Source organism: Poecilia latipinna, unplaced genomic scaffold, assembly GCF_001443285.1.
Source record: "Poecilia latipinna isolate Pla-1442-1.1 unplaced genomic scaffold, P_latipinna-1.0 Scaffold299, whole genome shotgun sequence".
Lineage (NCBI taxonomy): Eukaryota > Metazoa > Chordata > Actinopteri > Cyprinodontiformes > Poeciliidae > Poecilia > Poecilia latipinna.
Window position 1 is genome coordinate 332,307 of NW_015112915.1, and position 15,081 is coordinate 347,387.

A 15,081-nucleotide genomic window follows, 5' to 3' on the forward strand; every position below is an offset into this window, starting at 1 on the left:
AAATTGCTTTGCTCAATAATAAAACAAATTCTGTTGTTCAAAAATGCTTAATTTACTCCAGCGGGAAATTAAATGTTATAACTTAAATGATCCAAGTATCTTCAATGAATCGTGGAAGGATCTCTGGTAGCAGTCAGTGTCTAAACAAATCCAAAAAGGCTTCTGCCCGAAGACTGTTGCTGTGTGACAGTCTCATGACTATCATGATATTCCTCACCAGCACCATCAGTCGTTTGCAGTCACTGCTAACCCACCTCATTTGCCTTTGCCACTCCCCTTTAAATTGTCTGCACGGAGATTTTATGCAACTGTGGACATTTATGATGCTGGTTACAGTAAAGCGTAGCACTTCCACGTAATTTTAGTTGTAGCTCTCAAAACGTGCCACAGCCTGGCACAGATTAAATGTCGGCTTTAGGGAGGGGTTGCCGCTGCATGCCACTGTTAAGAAGGAAGCTATATCGGATTTGTGAGGCAAGACAAAACAAGAGCAACGTTGCAAAACAGCATTTAGAAGAACATCTCGTTTTTGTTGTTTTTAATAACCTGTGAAAAACCAAAATCGTAATTAGGAAAAACTGGATTAACTCGTGTCGTAGACGGAACGTTTTGTCTCCTGATGTCGATTGCCTCACATTCACTGGTTCTGGGTTGTTTTATTTTCCATACAAGCAGAGAAAACTCCTAGTCGGGTTCAGTGAACCAAAACCCTGCTATTAAAGTTTTCTGTTTGCATTTGCATAGTACAAACTTTACCCCATGAATCTGAGTTTGTCTTCTCTCTGTCTGTGTTTCTGCAGGGAAGCAGAGACAACATGAGCGTGGTGTTGGTGTGTTTGCCCGGAGCGCCTAAGATCTCAGAGGAGGCCATGAAAAAAGAAGAAGAATTGGATAAATATCTAGAAACGCGTGTTGAGGGTCAGCATTTCAAACACACTCGTCCGCAGAGATGCACGTTATTTTGAATTGCACTTGTTTTAAGCCGCTCTACTAATCATTGCTCAGTCATCTAAAAGAAAAATATAGCAACAAAGTGACAATTCATATAATTGAATACATCTTTAACAACTTTAAATAAAAGGTATTGATTTAATTACCGTCTTACGTCACACACAGAAACTCATCTGCCAGCTATGTAACTCCACAATGCGCTCCGCGATCCGTCTGTTGCGACGGGGATTTTCCTGTTTGTCCGTAAAGCTACGCTTACGTCAGTCCACTACAGCGCAGCCGCCCGCAGTGGTCAGCCTGTCCGCTCACCTCTTCCCCGCCGTTCGCGCTGAACCAGGAGGAGAAAGGCTGCTGTACCCCAAGCATCGCGTCAGTCAACTTAAAGATGCTTATTCATCCCCTGAAAAGCAACAAAAACCCAGATATTATCATCAATCGATAAATTCCTCCCAGACCAAACTGAAAAAAAGTGAACGTTCTGCTGCTAGCACTTAGCAACAACTCATAGGCGGACGTGACGGCGTTGCCCAACACAAGTAATGACCCGTCCGGAACACGGTGCGCTAAATAATAAAACATAATTTAACGAAGATTCGAGGCGGATAAATTTTCCTTGAGGAATTTTAATAATCGAGGTAATCGCATCATTCGAGGAATCGCTGCAGCAGAATAAGAACATTCTGCTTAGAAATTTTGAGCTGATGGCGTTTAAACTGAAATAAGTAAAATTGTATAAGATCAGCCTTCTATACCAAACTTCACAGGCAGCAAGTGTTTTTCTAAACATCAATTTAGCACAGTCACACTTTTGTGAGTGTACAACCAATTTCTTTCTCTTATTGTTTTATTAATTGATTAGCCTTCACGGGGGCTAAATCGTACACCTGACTTGTGTGATATAACCTCAGCAAAATGACCACAACATCTGGCCTTACTGTGTCCAATCTGCTGCTTTTGCTTGCAGAGCTGCTGGGAAGCTGTGGGGAGGACGGAGTCCCTGACCTGGTGTCTGTCCTAAGGAATATCGCCTCAGAAAACATCCCCAACCTTCCGCCTGGTGGAGGCCTGGCCAGCAAGTAAATATAACTGAGCTGCATGTTACGAACACACACATCAGATCAGGAGTAGACGCAGCCTTGACTGTCCACGTTTTAGGTTTGATTACTTAGAAAATTGGCCTCAAATTGATGAATAAACAATGAAATTCTCTACACTTTTCAAAACACCAGCTGGCAAATATCGATGTATTTCTGCTAATGCATCCAGTTAATAATACATCTATAGAATAGGCCTGTCACAGTAAACAATAAACCATTTAATCGCAATCGTTTTCTTTTGCTTGATTTATTGTTCATCTCTTTTCTCTTTCTTTTTACCAAAAACTGGATGATAAAAGTCTTCAGTCTGGTGGTTTGGTTTCAACTAGCCCTTCTTTGAAAGAAATTTTGTATACAAAGACTTCATAATTCACTTTATTTGTTGTTTTACATTGTTTTCTTTATTTATTTTGGATATTTAAAATGTCTTCGAGTTCAATCTTTAAACATTTATTAGAATTTAAAGGTTACTGATCCTTGAGAATGTGTTCTTATTATTGTGCTATATTACTTGAAAATGGTCTCAAAACAATATCGTCATTTATTGCAATAACTTCTGGGACAATTTGTCATCTGGCAAAATTTATCGTGACAAGCCTACTATGGAATTATTGCTAATATTTTGTTCGATATTAACAAAACAAGCAACAAGCAAATGCAGAAGTGCTTTTTTTCCCTCAAGGAATCTATTAAATTAATTTGTGTTCAATCAAAATTGGTGATTTTCAGCATTTGAAATGATTAAATCCCGATTGATAAATCTGTGAATATGAGCTCCTACAGAAGAAAACTCGTTTTAGAAGTTACAGATGTTGAGTGGGAATGTATTTTTATGTATATGCTGGATTATTTTTTTGTGATAGCACAACACAAAGTAGCGTAGAACGTTGAAGAGGAAGAAAAATATGTATAATTTTCCACTTTTTTCGTGAATAAAAGTCTGAGAAGTGTGGTGTGCATCTATATTCTCCCCACCTGAACCAACGCGTTGCCTTCCACTTCAAAATTAAGCTCTACCTTGTGCTGGTTTATCACAAAACATCCATTGAAGTCTGAGGTTTCAACCTGAAAAAAGTGTTTAAAAAAATGCAAAGGATGTTTAAAACTGATGGTTTTGCATCAGCATGTTGATGATTTAGGTAAAAAGTGAAGCGATAAACAGATAAACAAGGTGGTTGTCGTTCTGAGCAGAACACGGGCCAAAAGCGACGTGGCTCCGCATTTTCAACTGAGAGTTTTACTTCCATTAACCTCTCAATCAATACACATTAGTGAAGAACGAACAGAGGCTGCATTATGTTGGGTGACGTTCTTCCCCACGGACCAATGTGTGTGTGCTTGTTTTCTGTCTGCAGACGCAGTGTTATCGAGGCGGTGTACAACAAACTGAACCCTCACAGAGAAGAGGAAGGGGTGAGTTTAATGTTTTCTAAATTACCTTCCAGCTCCACACCCCTCCAAACACACGCCCACACCCACACACACAAAACAGGACATCCATCTGTGTGCGAGTGTGTGCTGTGTGTTTGTGCTGCACTCTGAATGAGATTTGAGCAAAGATGGGTGAAATTAAATCATCCGTCTCGCTTCTATGATCAATATTGAAACAAAACGCGCACAAAGTCCTTTTGTAAGCCTTCTGAATTTTTCATTTAGAATCAACGTGAAAGTCGTGACACACTGAGCTGATGGTCGGTTGTTGGGAACACTGAATGTTTTTGCCGTTCGATTCATCATCGTCAGTCTTGTCGGACCAGCACGGTGTATTTAGAGTCTCTTAGCTCTCAGCTAAGTCCACAAAGCACAAAAAAAAAAATAAAATTCAAAGCAATAAACTGAAACTGCTTCTACCGGGGTGTAGCGGTGCAGATATTTGTGCTAAAAATGTTCTGTGCCTGCTCGGTAAGCGTCTTTAACCAGGAAATATGGAAATATGTTTTATTGTTTGTACGCGGAACTAAGTGCACTTTGCAAAAAGCAGCACCAAAACAAAACAGACAGTCCTCTCTGGGCTAACTAACCTTTAGCTAATGTTTAGCTCAGCTATGTGGGAATATTAAGGATTTTCATGCAGCTGCAGAGGAGAAAGAAAGTGAACTGAAACACAACTTTGTCAGCATGCACTTCTTGAATCAGCTAAAGTTCAAATCCAGCTTCATGGAGCATTCAGCCTGTCCAAAACGCTGCACAGCATACGAGACGCAGCAACTGACTTGTGCCGTTTCTAGACCTTCTGACCAGAAGGGATTTCTCAACAGCTTTATTTTTACGGCCCATTTAAGTACATCCAGTAAACTGAACTGTCTAAATATCAAAACAGCACTAAAGTGGTTTAGACTTGTTTTATTCTCAAATGTCTGCACAGTCGTATTAAAAAGAAATCGTAAACACTGTTGACCATTTTCAAATGGTTTTATTGTTATATAGTCAAAACAAATCTGTCAGTTTTGCAATGACCACCTTTTGTTTCTCTTGACTGATGCAAACCAAAAACATACAAAACTATGACTTTAAAACAAAAGTATGTATCAAACATGGATTTTTGTGTACTGGTTCACCATGAGTTATATCCAACTTCGCTGAAAACATGTTGTATATTTAAGAAAATTAATTTCTGATAACTTTACTTCAGTCAATTAGAGATTTAGTTGTGTTTTTATCAACACGAAGCATGTGGTGACAGTAGGAAGCCTCTATTCTAACAGGAAGAAATCTGCAGCATAAACCTTCATCTGCAGTTGAAAGAGGGGAATGAGACAGAAAAAAAAACCATGCAGGACTATTTGTGGTCCAGCAATGCCTGTGTCAAAAATAAAAAAGAACACAGGAGTGCTTTTTATGAAAAAGTTGAGTTAAAAGCAGAGGTAGGAAGCAGACATGGGTAAACATGGACGCCAGCAGTACTTCCTGTGAGGGTAAACAAAGAGTGTAATCAGTTAATTGGAGCAATGTCTCTGTTATTGACTTCACCCAGGAAATAGACATGGATAAACACTGAACCATTAGACCAGGTGTGTTTTCTATCCAAAGGAAAAAACTGATGAGAATGACAGAAAATATTTCCAAGACACATTCTGTCTCCTAAAAGAGTCGGTGTGTGACAGCTTGAGGTTTAAATTATCTTCTGGCGTTTTGATTATAACATTTTTTCATGTTCTAATGGTTATATTGAAACGAAGCAGAAGTAAAAAGAACGTCTCGTTTTTAATTTGTAAAATTAGATGTCGTTTGGGTCAACTTTATTGTAACATACAACATGCAAAATCTACATTTATTGTGTAATGCATTTCACTAAATTAGTGAAACAAATCAGTTAATTTATGTTAGTCCATTTCACACATCACATTTATTTCTGTTATTCTAACTTTGACTTTTAGCCAAAGAAAACACAAAATTCCTTTTCCCAGACACAAAAATATAGTTTTTTTTTTTTGTTGTTTTTTTATTCAGAACTGCTATGTTGTAGCATCAAGTGGAAAACCATCAGAGCAGCATATTAATGGAAAGTTTAGTGGAAGAAAAACTGCTTTGGAAAAAGTTGGACAATCTACAAAGACAATATGTTTTAGGTCTGGCCTCATCTAGCATGAATTACTGCATCAACGCTTCATCTTCCTCTTACGCATAAATTATCTTTGGGGTTTAGATCAGGCGTGTTTATTGGCCAGTGAACTTCTCTAAAGTTTCCTGACAAACGGCTGCACTGACTTTTCTTTGATAAGGCCAACGGCAGCTGGTGATGATTCGGTTCCCCAAAAATCTACTCTTCCTACAGACTTGACTAGGTTTTGCTTCACAATCCTGCTGGATGTGCACTTTTTTTCTACTTCAGTTTTTCCTTCCACTCAACCTTCTATTAATATACTTGGACACAGTGATCTGTGAACAGTCAACATGGAAGCTTGGAAGTTTGCTACTTTATTTTGAGTCGTATGAAAAGGGGAAAAATGCATATTATACATTGCAGCAAAAACACACATTCTTACCAAGTATTTTTATTTTTGTTTCTAGCGCAAATATCGTAGTAAACTTGAATTAAGACAAACTAATTTAAAAGTAACTTATCGTCAAGATATAGGAGCTTGTTTTAAGTATCTAATTCCTTAATATTGGCGGAAAAAATACTCGTACGTTAGTTTTGACTTATTTCAAGTGTAACAAGATATTTGCACTATAATTGAGTCCATATTTACTTGGTAAGATTTTGTGTTTTTACAATGTAATTAGTAAAAATGGATCAAAGAAAAATATACATATACATCCACTTACACACTGCAAAAACAGAAAATCTTACCAAGTATTTTTTCGTCTTGTTTCCAGTGCAAAAATCTTAGCATACTTTAAATAAGACAAATTAACTTCAAAGTAATTTTTTAACAATGTATAGAGGTTTGTTTTAAGTAAATAATTCCTTAATACTGATGCAAAAGTACTAGCTCAATTGGCAGATTGTTTCATTATAACATGACATTTTTCCCTGGTTATAAGTTAATTTATCTGCCAGTGCAACAGGTACTTTTTCATCATTATTAAGGAATTATTTGCTTTAAAAAGCCTCTATGTCTAGCTAAAAACTTGCTTCTAAGTTAGTAGATAAGATTTTCTGTTTTTGCAGTGCACGCAAATATTTACAATAAATTTTCTGAGTCGTCCAGTTCATGTTAAATATAATATATTTAAACATAAACAACAATGGCTTTAGCACGAAAAGCAGAAGAAGCTTTTTTTCAATTTTTGAATTGAATTAGTAAAACAAATGAACTTTTTGATGATATTTCGATGCACGTGTACAATCATTACATCGACGACTTCATTTCGATGAAAAGTGTGTGTGAAAAAAATCTTTTACTTTCCTCTGGGGTGCCCCCTCTCCCAGCTAAAGCTCGACACCGGGTCCGACCAAAAATCAGCTGTTGTGTGCCTGCTTGTTGGATGAAATGAATGCTCTTATGTGTTTGAACATGGAGGCTGTGTCTGACGCTGGCGTGTCGCCTCAGGGGGGAGGAGAGGAGGAGGAGGATAAGGAGGAGAGTGAGGAGGGAGGTGGCAGCACAGCAGCTCATCTGATGGAGGCTCTGCGGCAGTTCCGTCTCCACCACCGGGGGCAGTATCGCACAGTGCTGGAGGAGTCTCTGGCCGCCTACCATCTGCGAGGGGAGGGCACTGTCGAGGGCGCCGGGGAGATCAGGAGGACCTCTGATGACGGCGATGAAGAAGAGGAGCAGACCGACTCCCCGCGCTCGCCCCCGCCCTCGCCCGCTGCTGTGGAGGCGGAGGCCGGCCAAGATGCCCCAAAGCCTGATATCTCCTCTGACTGAGCGCGCAGCCAATCATCCACCCTCCTCCAGGGATGACCTCACTCCTCTTTCCCCAGCCACAGACCTTGACTAGGCAGATTGGCCATTGTTTTGTTAATTTTCTCACTAATTAGAAACATTTAATAATCATATTAAAATAAAAGCAGCCTTTCTGTGTATTCAAATTCTGTTTCCAACTCTCCACCGTTTAAAGAAGAGTCTGTTTCCTTGTTTTGTAGAAACCAGTCAACCGTAATATGTTGGTTGTTGCTGAAATCAAAGTGAAACTTCCCAGTGCTTACTTTGGGCTTACATTCTTCCTCCCTCCTCCTCTTCCTCTGCTCTCCTTCTCTTTCCCTCACTCCATGATTGACTCAGAACACACAGTTTGTCTCTTTGCACACCAGAAAATGAAATTATTATATGAATAAGTGAGTAAATGTAGCTCAGAGCGTCCGAACAAAAGCTTTAGGTGGAAAAAACGTGAAAACTGATTTGTTTGCAGATGCATTTTATGTGTTCGTAGATCTTATCTGCCCTCATCGACCTTTGACCTTCTCTTAATCCAAACTACCTGGAGGGCGAATGCAGATACCTGGTTAGAAGAAAAAAAACGAACAAAACAATTTACAACACATATAATGCCTTCAACATTTATTAGCACCCCTTGGTGAAGATGTGTTTAAAAGATTTAAAGTTTTTAGAAGGAAGTTTTTAATAAACCGCTTGGCTTTCTACTACATTTCATTAGATTGAAGCATTTAGAAAGATGCCCGTTCATTTTTGCACAACAATCATCCAGAAACTTTGGTCTTCTCTGATTTTCTCTCATCAGCTCTTCCCACCGGTTTTCTACAGGATTTGGGAGAAAAAGATTGATTTTGGATCGATATTCTGATTTAAAAAAAATTAATGACACATTTTCACTTTACGAGGAATGGAGTCCACCAGATTGTTATTTAGAAGGAAAACCAGACCCGCAGTATCACAGATCCCCCACTTTACTTAACAATCAGGATAAGTTAATTTTCTACGACGGCGTATTAGGGCCACATTAAGAAAATATTCACAAAAGATTACGAGAAGAAAATCTCACTTTCCTCTCATAAAGTCAAAATATGAGAATGAAGTTGTCGTATTACAAGAACAAAGTGGCAATATTATATTATTTCCATCCCTCTGTGCGTGGCCTAGCAGGCAGCCATTAAAAGAAACTACAGTGTGTCGTGTCATGTTTGTTCCCTAGTGCAACAAAAAGCTTTTGAGAAGTTCCTAGAAACTGTTCAACTTAAAGAAGGATAAAATAGAAATTTTTAGAGATTTTACCAATAAGTGTTAATAAATAAAAAGATAGTAACATGAATAGAGATTTTTCAGTTTGAGATTTAGCTGCTGTGCTGAAGTCTTGAGGGTTTTTAAACATCTTTATCAAGGTGGGTTAATAAATCTGGCTGCAAACATGAAACATGCTCTTGTGCAAATCTATGTCAGATAATGTATACAATCCCTCTCTGCTGATGTTGACATGTAAAGATAAAATTCATGTGAAAGACAGCTTTAGGTCGGTGCAAGATATTTACAAGCATGCAGTAACTCCTAACTCTCCATACATGAAGCATATTTCTCTCCAGGCCTTTCACTTCTGTAACTCCTCAGCACTGGACGCTTCATCTAAAATGTTTACTCTTCTTTAAATGCAGCTAGTCGGGGAGTTTTGTTTGTCCGGTAATGCACGCACTGCAATTATCCGCTCAAAAGCACTTAGCAATCTGAGGCAAGATTTATGCTAAAACCGTCTGTATGTGTGTGTTTATGAATCAGCTGTTTGTATGTGGGACCTAATGAGTCCTGCAAGAATGACACAATTATCAAATAAAAAGATTCAAAACGCACCGCTCTAGATTATTTGCATTTAAAGGGTGTTTGTATCAGTGTGTTGGACGTGTGGCCCTGCATCAGATCAGGCATCTTGTGCAGAATCTTGACTGATTCAGTAATTTGATGAAAATAACTCTGGGGGTTTGATGCAGGGCCTTTCCCTCGCTGTTTTACTGGTATTTTTCAGATTCCTTTTCTAGTTGAATGTGACTTAACTACGTGTTTTGTGTGGCTGTGTGTATCTAGTAGATATGGGCTAAAAATGCTGCTTTTATTCAAAACGGAAGAGCAAAAAATATTCCTAATGCTTCAAAACTGAAAAAACTCGATTATATTGTTCTCTGTTTAGATGATTTCTGGTTTTTTTTATGTCCGATTCACCAATTTTGAATCACTTTTGCTTTTTTTTTTTATTTCTCTCTAAGGTTCACAAATGTGTGATGCATTTGGGATTGTAGTTCTTAATTCAAACGCACATTGTTGGTTGATGCATTTAGAGACAGAAAATGGTGGCAGTTCTGAGTTTTTCAGCAAAAAATATAGAAAAAACGTGTTCAACTCATAAAACCACATTTATAAAAAAAGACTGCATGGATTTATTTGGTTTGTTTTCCCAAAGGTGCTTTAATATTTATTATTGGCTAAAAAAAAAGAGAAGAACAAAAACTTAAGGATATACCGATAGGAAATTTTATGTAGCACATTTACAACAACCTCAGCCGACCAAAGTGCTTCACAACATCACAGGCTGATAAATGATGCAACAAAATATAAAATTAAGTTTGGTAAAAAATATTAAGACAATTGTAAAAATTGGCAGAAAATACCAAAAACTAATATGAATAAAATTAGGACGTACTTAAGTTCACTTGTAGCAATATGTCAAAAAAAAAAAAAGTCGAATGAGTGAAGTATCAGTATCCCCCTTTTTTTTTTTTTTACTTATATTTGCTGATAACCGAGATTTACGGATTCTATGTATAAAAAAATTTAAATTTGTGTAACTCATAAATTCCAAAATTTTGTTAGGAATTTCTCCAATCAAGTCTTTTCTAGAATATTGTAGCAAATTTAAGATTTTTTTTTTTTTTTTTTAGAAATTTACACACACACACACACACACAAATCTAGAAAATTTGTGAGGAAAAATATCACATTTTCAGAGGGTTTTTTTTTTTCTAGCAAATTTTCGACTTTCTGGAAATTTGCTGAATTTTGTGTTGCAAATTTTTGACTTCTCAAACTCGGAAATTTTCTTTAAAAAAAATTCTAGAAAATTTCTGAGAAAAATTAAGAAATTTCTAAGTTAATTTTTTTCTAGAAAATGAGTTTTTTTTTCCCTTTATTTTTTTAATTTTGGTGGAAATTTACTTTTTTTTCTCTGTCTCTTCCATCTACAATGACCCTAAAACGACGCCGTAGTTTCCCTAGTATGTCTTTAAAAATACTTTAAACTCAATGGTAGCCTGCGCTCCGTTCTTAGCATCTAGATGGTAAACCTTGCAGGTAAAACTCTCTCCAGTTTCCTCCAGTCCCTCCCCGTTTCTTTTCCCAGTCTGACAGTTCTGATTCTCTGTAAGGTGAGTCAACTGAGGTTCTGGATGTGTTGGGGGATAATCTCCAAATATGAAGTAGAAAGATAAACAATAGGTTTTTGAGTTTAGTAGAATGAGTCCTGGCTGCAGTGACAAACCTAACGTTTGTCTTTCTTCCTGTCTTTTCTGTTTTTGGTCCGAACCCAGAGTGCCGTCGACCTGGACGACCCGTATTAGCCGCGTCAGCACCTTTGCCGTCTCTTCCCGGTGATCCGAGCATCCACCAGGAGGAGGCTCGTCTCTCCATTGCGCCGTGTCTTTCTCCACTAAAAAGACGACATGCAGCGTGTGCTGGAATGCGTGTGTATGTGTTGGTTGTGCATTTGTGTGTGAGTGTGTGCGTGGGTGCGTGCGTGTGTTTTTTTTTCGCAGAAGCGGGACACAAAAAAAAAAAAAGAAAAATTACAACCGAACACACACACAACTGCTTGAAACCCCCCTTGGAGGAAAAACTGAATCACTCTTCAACAACAACAACAACAAAAAAAGAAAAAAATTGTATAGATTTCACAAACTGAAGCGTTTTGACGGTAGAAACTGATTTTTACCGTTAGACTTTTTTTTGTTTTTGTTTTCCTGAATGTTGAACACCTGACGTCACAATGATATGAGGACCTATTGTGCGCATGTTTTTTTTTTTTTGTTTTTTTTTTCTGTGAGCGTGTGTTTGTCGCAGAGAGGGTGTGTGTGTATGTGTGTGTCTGTGTGTGTGCATGTGGGAGTGTTTAACTGAGGGCCAAGAGGACACACACGACGGATAAAGACTTTATGTAATTCTTCACATTTTTTTGTGCTCTAACACCCTTTTGCTTCTTCCCTCTATTAAAAAAAACCACACACACTCTTTCTCACACACACACACACACACCCTTCGCCCGCATCACTTCCACCTGTGCAGGTATAAATAACGTGCCACCGGCGCAGGGCACTGCATGAGGACTTGGGTTGTACGTGTACAGCTACGCGGTTTTCTAATCATCATCCTCAGCGGACAGTCATTGGTCGAGGCTGACTGAACCTGGAAGCTCTCTGGACTCTGATTGGCTGCGTGAGAATTGATTTGGATTTTATTTTTGCTGATCGAATTAGGACAAGATGACGATAATCATGGTGGGGAAGGAGCAGGGAGTGAAAGAGCGGATGTTGTAACACTGGTTGGACTTCCTCGACATCGTCTGAGACGCAGCAGTCTATCCTGACGGAGGAGGAAAAGGCTTTCTTTCTTTAATTTTTTTTTTTATTTTTAAATGTTGCCCATGAGGTTACTAGTTGCTCGCTGTGTAGAGTGAGTGAACTCCCAGTTTTAACCCTGTTCCTGGTTCTCAGACTGCATTGGTAATGTTTGTATTGCTGTTGTTTGATTGCACTCACATTTGATTACAGAAAAGCGTCTATATATGAAATAAAATACCTGCCAAGGACACAGCGGAGGTGGTTGTGTATTTGAATGCAAGAAGGAACGTCTCCTTTGGGAAGCTCAATCAGTTCATAATTTATAGAAAAGTTGCATCAGTAAATCAAATAAAAAAATTAAACTTCACTACACACAGTGATTCATATCAAGACTTTATTTTTGTTCGCTAATGAAAACCCAAATTTCAGTTCCTCAAAAGAATTTAAAAATGATGTAGCAGCAATTTAAAACTATGTAACGTTTATGGAAATTTTTTTTTTTTTTTACGTATTTGTTGAAACTGTCACTATATGAAACAAAATATGTGAAAAAAATGAATGCCTTCTTCCAGCGCTCCCAGTTCTAACTAGAAACAACCAATCAGAGGTTCTGATTCATTACAGGCTGTTTCTCCTGTACACAAGTATGATTGACAGCGATAAGTCCCTCCTCCTGGCTCTGATTGGTTGATTTTGATCTGGAGCGACACATTTCTTCAAACTGCAGTGTTAAAGATCGATCTTTTCACAAATTATCTGTCTCATAACATACAGTCACTACATGGTGACAGTTTTAATGAATATATAAAAAAACATTTTAATAAAAGTTACACACTGCAGCTTTAATAAAATAATACAGCAACGTTTTGACCTTCACATCATGTGGAAGACTAACGAAATATTTATTTGTGGAAAACATTGTAGAAGGAAAAAGTGTGAAAAAGGCAGCACCAACTTGTGGAATGACTTTACACAGGCTGCTCATTCTGGAAAACTGATTAATTAGAAAATAAAACTTAAAGGATTCATTGCCAGTCATGACAAATGTTTTTTTAACAATCTGAAACAGTCGAGCACGACAGAAAAGCAAAAACGGAACAAAATGTAATCTGTAAAGCGTTTTTTATGGACTGCAGAAGTCATTTTTAATCCTGCTGTAATGTTAGGAAACAAAAAAAGCTGAAAGTTGAAGCAATGTTCAGAATTCGGGTTAAACATAGAATGGGAATGCTGTAAAAATGAAACATCCAAGTTCCCAAACAGAAGACATACAATTCCTGAAAATGAACCATTTCAACATTTGAAAACGTCTCTTGCTCTTTTATTTTATTCTGAATTCAGCATTTTGTTTCTGATTGTCAAAGAAAAATTATTTAATGTTTCTGTCATAAAAGCAACCATTAGGGAGCATAAGTGGGTTTACCGAGGTCGCTTTGTGCTAAAGAAATTTGCTAGTAATGATCAGAAAACTTGAGCTCTGCTCACATAAACACATATTATGTTTAATCTGTCACTCTGTCATAATTTGATCCTAATCCCTAATCATAATCGCATCGTATCTTAAAGGTGTTCTCAATCTGGTGTGGGATTATTCGGGGTGTGTGTGTGTGTGTGTGTGTGTGTTGGAGTGAGAATGAGCAATCCAAATATATCATGACGGGCAAATTTAATTTGATGATAGCAGGCAGGGGGACGCATCGCGCCCGCTGAGCCTCCGTTAAGCTGCGGCTTGTAACAAAACAATACACGGGCACTGACCTGGTAAAAGTGTGTTTAGGTTTTGTTCATCTTTAATCTCTTTCACTTTAATTTGTTTTCCTACAGGAACTACAGGAGTAAACAAAACAAGTTGTGTTCAAGAGGTACAGGTCTGCTCTCCCTTATCAGACATGCCAGCTTGGAGGGTGATCTAATTCCCCCTCAGCAGCTGATGAGATGCTGGGATTATAATACATTTTCTACCTCTAAATTCTGCCTTCTTTTTTTTTTTTCAAATAAATGTTCAACTAGTGCTTACAAAGTAGAACAGGAAGATTTAGCATGATTTGTGCAGGAGAAGTAAACAGAAATAACTGAATCAGTGAGTCTGTCCTGTAAAAACAAGCAAGAAATCCAGCATTTCTGGCTGCATTTTATACCAATTATTACTCTTTGCAACTATATATATATATATATATATATATATATATATATATATATATATATATATATATATATAATTCCTCAATCTATAAGAATTGAGGAATTTTAATGTTTGATGACAAAAGAAACATTAAAATCTGTAATTTATTCTGGAATGGGAATCCCAACTATTTCAGATTCAGGATTTGGTTCTCATCATCTCTGTTACATAATCTCATTAAAAGATTCAAAGATGTTGGAAAAAAATCTTTACACATGGGAACTGGAGGAAAACTAGTGAAAACTATCGCATCCCAGGAGGCACTAAATAATCAGCTTTTAAAACCATGAATAGCGGTTTTATTGCTTTTCTAACTTCTTTAGCAGTTGGCTGCGCTGCCATGCTAATGCTAACTTTTATGTTGCTAAGTTATTTTTATGTCTGGAGAAACCCAGACGGGAAAAACCCCCAGTAAATTTATCATAAACATTTTTTCAATCCAGGGTGAGCTGAATATATTTTTCTTTTATCACTTCTTTAGGAGTTGGCGGTGCTGCAGCACTACTGCTAACTTTTATTATGCTATGCTAATTTTATTTTGTCTTGCCAAAATTGGTACTTCTCAAAAATCTGTAAATCAGAGCTAAATAATCCCAAAGCTTTAGTTGAGAAATATTTAATTTCCCACTTTTCTGACTTTCTTTAAGCTGTGCTGCAAAGTGACCACAAAGATTCATTTAGCTGTGTTATTTTTTTAATGTCCATACAAAGCAATATTCAACATATTGATATTTATAGTAATAACAAAATTTGAAGCAATGATTCATGAAAAATGGAAAAAGCTACTTTTCTAGCTTCTGGAACCGGCTAGCTGTGCTCCAGCCATAGAACTAGCTTATGTCTCAGAATCTGTTTTAACAAATGTTAAACAGTGTTGTGGTACTCGAAGTTGGTCTTGGTCTTAAGAC

The 15,081-nt window shown here is 37.5% G+C and overlaps 1 protein-coding gene across 3 annotated transcripts in view; it reads left to right on the forward strand.

Annotated features, from left to right (window-relative positions):
- Nucleotides 1-11,091, forward strand: part of ppm1bb (protein phosphatase, Mg2+/Mn2+ dependent, 1Bb) — a 34,233-nt gene extending 23,142 nt beyond the window's left edge. For 2 of the 3 annotated variants that reach the window (XM_015034469.1, XM_015034470.1), the window contains exons 3-6: nucleotides 801-918; nucleotides 1,916-2,027; nucleotides 3,404-3,461; nucleotides 7,046-9,237. In XM_015034469.1, the coding sequence (XP_014889955.1) occupies nucleotides 801-918; nucleotides 1,916-2,027; nucleotides 3,404-3,461; nucleotides 7,046-7,366 (609 nt within the window). In that variant the 3' untranslated portion in view covers nucleotides 7,367-9,237. Of the gene's footprint in view, nucleotides 1-800; nucleotides 919-1,915; nucleotides 2,028-3,403; nucleotides 3,462-7,045; nucleotides 9,238-10,965 lie in introns of those variants that run through there. The other variant, XM_015034472.1, reaches the window with a different exon arrangement.
- Nucleotides 11,092-15,081: the final 3,990 nt, after the last annotated feature.